This window comes from Procambarus clarkii, chromosome 25 (genome assembly GCF_040958095.1).
Source record: "Procambarus clarkii isolate CNS0578487 chromosome 25, FALCON_Pclarkii_2.0, whole genome shotgun sequence".
Lineage (NCBI taxonomy): Eukaryota > Metazoa > Arthropoda > Malacostraca > Decapoda > Cambaridae > Procambarus > Procambarus clarkii.
In genome coordinates this window covers 35,905,632-35,914,036 of record NC_091174.1, presented here as the reverse complement: position 1 = coordinate 35,914,036, position 8,405 = coordinate 35,905,632, and the positions used below count along the sequence as shown (strand labels likewise).

The 8,405-nt window shown below is 45.8% G+C and overlaps 1 protein-coding gene across 1 annotated transcript; it reads right to left on the bottom strand.

Annotated features, from left to right (window-relative positions):
• Nucleotides 1-242: 242 nt before the first annotated feature.
• On the bottom strand, nt 243-884 carry LOC138368561 (cytochrome c1-like). Its single transcript, XM_069331085.1, has one exon. The coding sequence runs from the start codon at nt 882-884 to the stop codon at nt 243-245; it is 642 nt and encodes a 213-aa protein (XP_069187186.1).
• Between the last annotated feature and the right edge of the window lie 7,521 nt (nt 885-8,405).

The window sequence follows — 8,405 nt, the reverse complement described above, 5'->3', positions numbered from 1 at the left end:
GAATATCTGTAAAGGAGTAATATTAATAGGCACACTGTCAGCCGGACGCCTTCGGCTGGAGCACCGCCAGCTGGACCAACAGCAGCTGAACCATTAGCTGGAGCCTCATATCAGCCGTAACCTCAGCAGCTGGAACACCATCAGTTGAACTTCAGCGGCCGGAACATCATCAGCTGGAACACCTTTGGCTGAAACACGCCAACTGGAATATCAGCGGCTGGAACATTGCAGCTGGAACATCTTCAGCTGGACACCGCCAGAATAGCTGCTGGATCATCAGCTGGAAACTCATCAGCCGGAACATCAGCATCTGGAACATCCTCGACTGGAATACCACCAGCTGGAACATCTGCTGCTGGATCATCGGCTAGAACCACATCAGCCGAATCATCAGCAGCTGGAACATCCTCAGCTGGAACCCCGCCAGCTGGGACATCAGCTGCTGGATCATCGGCTGGAACCTCATCAGCCGAAACATTGGTAGCTGGAACCTCATCAGCCGGAACATCAGCAGCTGGAACATCGGCGGCTGGAACAGCTTCAGCTGGAATACCGCCAGCTGGAACATCAGCTGCTGGATCATTGGCTGTAACCTCATCAGACGGAACATCAGCAGCTGGAACATCCTCGGCTGGAACACCGCCAGCTGGACCATCAGCTGCTGGATCATCGGCTGGAACCACATCAGCCGGAACATCGGCGGCTGGAACAACTTCAGCTGGAACGTCAGCTGGCGATATGTCCCCCTGGATCATCGGCTGGAACTTGATCAGCCGAAACATCAGCAGCTGGAACATCAGCAACTGGAACATCCTCTGCTGTAACACCGCCAGCTGGGACATCAGCCGCTGGATCATCGGCTGCAACCCCATCAGCCGGTACATCAGCGGCTTGGACTATTGCAGCTGGAACATCAGCAGCTGAGAACCACATCAGCTGAACACCTTTGGCTGGAACATCAGCAGCTGGACTTCAGCGGCTGAAAACCCAACCCAGTAGGAAACTGAGCCCATAAATGTTAAAGGCAATCCCGTAATAATGAATTAGAGCATAAAATTAACTGAACAGGAACCTTAATGATAAGAATTAACATTAAAATAATGTAATATAAACAATGACAAAAACGGCGATGAGCCACTGGAAGTAAGTTGCAAATAGTATGTAGAATGCCAAACTGTAAAACATTATATGCTCAACATAAGACTGGAAATAATTATAGAGTATGTATTAATATTTATAACATAGTAAATAATACCATAACAAATATATCACCAAGGCTAATTAAGGAGGGAATAATAGAGACTTAAATAAAGCTCTAGAGGAAGAAAATAAAGCACAAATTACTCCTTCCATGGTACTAGGGTGCAGGACATTGAGCCAACAACAGGACAAGCCCTCCGCTGGAGCAAGAGCGAACAGCGGTGCCCCCAGGAACGGTGCGTTGGCGAGGGAGGGGACCCGACGAGCTCGTCCAACTTTCGTCTCCCAGGCTGACGTGCCCAGCTAAGGGGGCTAAAACTGATGGGCCCAGCTAAGGGGCTTAACTGTCGAGCCCAGCTAAGAGGCTTAACTGTCGGGCCCAGCTAAGGGGGCTAACTGTCGGGCCCAGCAAAGGGGGTTAACTGTCGGGCCCAGCTAAGGGGGATAACTGTCGGGCTCAGCTAAGGGCTTAACTGGCGTTCCTAGCTAAGGCACATAGAAAGCCGGGCCCAGCTAAGGGCATAGCAAGCCGGTCCCGGCTGAGGAGCATAAAGTAAAGTGGCCCTGTCGGGGCAATATAACTGAGGAGGCCCCAGCCAGGGCTTCACTGAAGAGGACCAGTCAGGGCATATAACAGAAGATGCCCAGCCAGGAGCAGAACTGAAGTGGCCCAGTCAGGAGCATAAAACTGAAGAGGTCCACCCAGAGCGTTTAACTGGAGAGGCCCCACCCAGGGCATAACTGTAGCGGCCCAGCCAGGAGCCTAATACTGAAGAAGTGTTTTAATAACCAGCCAGTGACCATATCACTAAAGAAGAGTTTCAAAACCCAACCAGGAGCATATAGCTGAAGAGGCCCCAGCCAGGGCATATAACTTAAGAGGGGCCCCAGCCAGGGGCATAGGAAACTGAAGCGGCCCCAGCCTGGGCACAAAACTGAAGTGGCCCACCCTGGGACAGAATAATTGAAGTCGCCCACTCTGAGGCATAATAAAATGAAGTGGCTCACGCTGGGAGAAAGAGAAGTTGAAGTGACTCACCCTGGGCATGGTAAGCAAGAGTGGCTCACCTTGGCCTAAAATAATATGAAGTGGCCCACGCTGGGACATAATAAAACTGAAGTGGCCCACCCTGGGGAAATGGCCCAGCCGGGGCATAATAAACAGAAGTGGCTCACGCTGGGCACAGATAAGCTGAAGAGGCATCCTGGGATATAGTAAGCTAAAGTGGCTCATGCTGGGACATAAATACTGGAGTGGCCCACGCTGGGACATAAACTGAAGAGGAGCACCCTGGGACAGAAAGACTGAAGAGGAAGGGCTCGTCCAGGGGCAAGAAGACGGGCCCGGCAAGGGGCAAGGAATTCAGGACTTAGCTAAAGGGTGGCTAAGCTTAAGCTAAAGGGTGGCTTAGCTTAAGTCTGCCAGGGTGGACACCCTGGCAGACTTAACTGAATTACGTTGGCCCCGGGGGGCTACGGAACCCTCTTGGCTTCTCATAGAACTGATGTGGCCCAGCCAAGGGGGCATAGAAACAGTAGTGGCCCAGACAAGGGGCATAGAAACCGAAGTGGCCCAGCCAAGGGGCATAGAAACTGAAAGTCCTTTAGGTCGTGCCGGAATCGTTTTGTAATCATCTTAATGTCTTCTTAAGGGAACTGGGAGCTATCGTGGAACAACGCCGAGCCCAGCCCAGGTGCCTAGAAATGAAGGAGCCCTGCATACGAGGGGGGGAGGGGACAGGGTGCCCAGCCAGGTGGCATAGAAACCAAAGTGGCCCAGCCAAGGAGCGTAGAAACCGAAGTGGCCCAGCCAAGGAGCGTAGAAACCAAAGTGGCCCAGCCCCGGGGCATAGAAACCGAAGTGTCCCGGCCAAGGGGCATAGAAACTGAAGTGGTCAGGCCAAGGGGGCATAGAAGCTGAAGTAGCCCAGCAAAAGGGCATAGAAACTGAAGTGGCCCAGCCCAGGGGCAAAAAACTGAAGCGTTCCGCCAAGGGGCACAGAAACTGAAGTGGCCCGGGCAAGGGGCATCGAAATTGAAGTGGCCCATCCAAGGGCATAATAAACTGAAGTGGCCCCAGACTAGGGCTTAATGCCCAGGGCTCTGCCTGAAATGCTTTGCGTAATAGTGGCTTTAGGCATTGTATGTACTAGCTCTATCTATAAATCTATCAATTTTTGTAAAACCTCTGGTATGTATGTACTTTACCTGAATAAACATTTATTTATTTATTTATTTCAATAAACTGAAGTGGCCCTAGCCTGGGCATAAAACTGAAGTGTCCCCAGCCTGGGCATACGACTAGAGAGGCCCTAGCCTGGGGTTTAAAAAAAAGAACGCACCACTCACATGATGCGGCCCGCAGGCATGAGGAACCTAACAGACACCAGTTTTTTTTTTATTATTATTATTTTCTACCACAGACGTGGCCACACATTTACAATGCTAACCAGTATATATACATTTTCTTCTGTCCTCCATGGACAGGGTTAGAGAAGTGTTAAATATATAGTTCAAGGGTTTATTGAACACTCAACCACAGAAGGTGATTCGGTGGTTTTAAAATGCTAAGCTAACCTACATACGTAAATACATAGATACACAGATTTACGTATGCCCTACATAAAGTGTTAGATGTGTCTTTTACATAGTGTCATTAATGTACATTCACAAAGGTGAAATGTAATTCTGATCAGCTTCCATATATACTATATACCCATACATATACATACACACACACATATACATACATATATACACACACATGCATTCACATACATTTGTCTCATTTACTCTGACAGGGTGAGATAGCTGATAAAGAAACTAGTGTGCAATTAAGCACTTAATCACTGAAGGTGATGAAGGTGCTTTTACAAGCTCAGGTTATATAGTTATATCATATATATACACTGTATAATAAGATATATTACATGGTCAATCTTGGATACAAGTCCAATATATCATCAAGTGTTCCAGTACTCATATAGTAACTACAGAGTTCAGCATACCTTAGCCCAGGAGGGCGAAAGTCAGTCAGTATGGGACATTCTACAATATAATGTTCAAGAGAGTGCATGTTTTCTCTTTCACAAAGTTGACACATTGTGTACTCGACATCTGGGTTTTGAGAAAGCTGCCAGATACGTCTATATCCCAGGCGTATTCTGGCCACTATAACACTATAACAGACACCAGCGCCTGGCCCTGTAGCCCAGCGCCGACCCCAGGCTACCCGCCCGATTAGGGCGAGCTAGGCGCCAGCAAATATCCAAAGGGGCTGCAGGGGGCCCACAGAGGGCAAACAGAGGAAGAGCACCTCGAAGTGCCTGGCTGCATGGGAGGGGGCCCCACCACCCGACGATGCGGCACCTACCCGCTGACGTAGGGGAACCCTGCACGTGCACACAACGTGCCCACAGGCCCGGTCGCCGCCCACGGGCGGCCCCTCCGCGGCGTGAGGTGAACTAGGGCCCTGGGGACAAACCCATAGGAGCGAGGGGGCCACAGTGGGACGACACAGGAACAGAGTGCCTGTTCACGTGGGACGAGACCCCCAGCGTAGTGCGGCACCAACCCGCGGGCGGAGGGGAGGCTAGCACGCGGCACACCACGTAGCTCTCAGACCCGGGCGAGAGGCGAGCCAAGGACCCTAGAGGCAAGAAAGCCACGAGGTAAGAATTACACAGTTGAACGCTCATCAGCTCCTGTCGACCCTGCTGCCCATCCAACTTTATCAACTGCTCCTTGAGCCCAAAACAACCCAAACATGATGTAACATCCCCAGAAGGCAGCTAAGTACCCAGTGACCTAAATGTGATCGAAATATACGACAAAACCGACCTACTAGCTCATCTCGAAATCATTAGTGTTGCTCTCTGGAGGAAGCTGAACCTGACGTTCGCTGCTGCCACATCAACAAGTCTACCCCATTTGCCTGTCTACATTTCTCCTGCTACCATGCAAAACAAATCTAAGCTCGGCAAGGCCGCAAAAAAGATAGCACACCTATAAGGATGAATCCAACTAGCCAAGCTAGCAATAGGAATAATGCAGCTGTCTCCCCCTTAGTGGTCGCTGGGGGGAGGGGGTACCGACTCTTCCCTCGACAACAATAACAAACCATCCCAGCTGAGTGGAGCGTCGTCACCGACTCGAGCCATGCAACACTTATGTAACCATAAGGAGCAACTTAAACGAGATGCCTCCCCATGTTCCGACTTCAAGTGTTTCGCTGATAACCATGTTCCGACAGAGTCAAGGGTGCTGAGTCTGTCCTGACTAGGAGCAGTCTATAGAATTCCTAACACTGATGTGTCCGAATTCAACTCTTACCATAGAAATCTAATACTAGATAACAGACTCAACAAAAACCATCTAATTATTGCAGGAAACTTTAATATTGACATCTGCGAGCCTGAAAACCCTACTGCTGCAAGTTTTCTCAACTGTATGAATTCCTGCTTCCTCATACCCTTAATCACTAGACCTACTAGAATCACTGATAGTACTGCCACGGCTCTTGATCACATCTGAACCAACATAACCCCTCCGCTTACTTCAGGTATAATCACCGATATCACTACGATCCATTACCCTGCTGAAAACAATGAAACTGCTATAGGCAATTTTATAGCTACTGCTGCTAATGTCAACTGGGAGTCAGAATTAGGTAACATAGGGGACATCAACCAAGCAGTACAATCTTTTCTTCAAAAAACTCTCAGCCTTCATAACACCCACTGTCCTATGCGAACGAAACAAGTCACAAATAAATAGCTAAACAATCCTTGGCTTACAAAGGGAATACTTAAATCCATTAATAAAAAAAACTTGACCTTGAGAAGGAGTATAGGTTAGGAATCGTCTCCAAAGAATTTTCAAAGAATTACTCATCATTGCTATCTAAAATAATTAGAAGCGCCAAAACTAAATACTACGAAGATAAATTTACCCAAACAAAGGGCAACATTAAGAAAACATGGAGCAGAATTTCACATATATTGGGATCAAAGAAGATTTTAAATAACAAACAAATAACAAACCAATTCTCCTGTCTAATACCGATGGTCAGCTTACAGCCTCTGATACTGCTTTTGAGTTCAATAGGTTCTTCTCATCCATTGGGTCATCCCTTGCAAATGATATTCCATCTTCCAGTTCTGATGTTCAGGACTATCTTACAGGTAACTATCCACAGTCTCTGTACCTAACGCCTGCAAATTCCACTGATGTTAATGAGATAATCCTTTCCCTTAAAACAAAGTCTAGTACCCTTGAGGAAATACCAACTTTAATTTACAAAAAAGCCTCCAGATCTTTAGCTCCTGCCATTGCATTGCTCTTCAACAAGTCACTTGAACTCCAAATCATTCCAGATATTCTTAAAAAAGCGAAAGTAACCTCTGTCCACAAATGTGGTGATCTCACTGACGTCAACAATTATAGACCTATATCAATCCTGCCGAAAATATTTGAAAAACTAATTTGCAAGCAGCTTTCCTCTTATCTAGTCAAACTCAATATACTTAGCTCTTGTCAATATGGCTTCAGACCCCAAAAAAAGCACTAACGATGCACTTATTAGTATGATTAACTTGAAACATGCAGCTCTTGATAAAAATGAGTTCCATGTTGGGTTATTTGTGGACCTGCGTAAGGCTTTTGACATTGTCAACCACCAAAATCTTATTCTTAAATTACATCATTATGGAGTCAGAGGTTACTCCCTGCAATACCTCAAATCTTACCTTACTGACAGGCGCCAGTATGTTTCTGTGAATAATTCAATTTCTCCCACCCTACCCATCAACATTGGTGTTCCTCAGGGCAGCATACTTGGCCCTCTCCTCTTTCTCATCTACATTAATGACCTTCCAAATGCCTCCCAACACCTCAAACCAATTCCATTTGCTGGCGACAAAACCTTCATTTACTCCAGTCCTGATCCCCTAGCTCTAAATGTCACAGTGAATACTGAGCTAAATAAAGTCCATCTCTCGCTAACTGCCAACAAACTCACCCTCAACATTGACAAAATTTTCTATATTTTGTTTGGCAATAAATGCTCAAATCAAATAAATCTCAGGATTAACAATACCCAAATTTGTAACAAAGTAGATGGCAAATTCCTTGGCGTTCTCGTTGACCAGAAGCTGAATTTCCAGGGACACATTCTAATTATATCAAAAAAAGTTTCAAAAACTGTTGGCATTCTTTCTAGGATCAGATATTATGTTCTTCGCCCTGCCCTGGTGACGCTCTATTACTCCCTCATCTATCCTTATCTCAACTATGGTATTTGTGCTTGGGGTTCTACTACCCAAAAACATTTACGTCCTCTAATTACGCAACACAAAGCTGCTATTAGGACAATATCCAACTCTGGCCCCAGACATCACTCGGTACTACCCTTACTCAGATCTCTGAATATGTTAGATATTAAGTCACTGCACATCCTCTCATGTGTATTATATATATATATATATATATATATATATATATATATATATATATATATATATATATATATATATATATATTGGTGTATACTGGCAGCAGGTTTTCTTTCAAACATGTTTCATTGAATATGACCGCATATTCTGTATTTATTATTTTCTGGTTTAGGGCTTCTATCCCTCTAACTATTTTCTTAGCATCAGGGCTTAATTGGAATAGGAGTTCTCCAAAACTCATTTTCGTACTTTTAAGGTGAAGAAAAGAAGTGATTTACTATAGAGTGTATTACACTTATTTGTATAATTTGCACGACGTTTCGAACCTCCATGGTTCATTCTCAAGTGAACAGATCTTACAATACTAGTTGATTTTATACCCGCATTAGGTCAGGTGATAATACAATGAAGGTGAAAAACATGGGGGGATACATAAGGGATAAACATACGGGCTGCAGAAGGCTTATTGGCCCATACGAGGCATCTCCTATCTAAACACAAAGATTAATCCAGTGTAATTGGCCTGTTATGTTGGACATTGTCTTCTGTGTTGGCATCGATATGTTCTTGTCTTGTCCTTACTCTCATGGTGGGTAGAGTAAATAGTTCCGTGATTTGGGTGTTCATGGTAGGTCGCTCTATTCTTATGTGAATTGCCTCAAGAATTTGTAATCTTCTTGAATCTTGGGTTTTGTCTATTATGCAAGTATTCTTGTTCAACATTTCTCTTGTTAGAGTAATGTCATGGGCTTG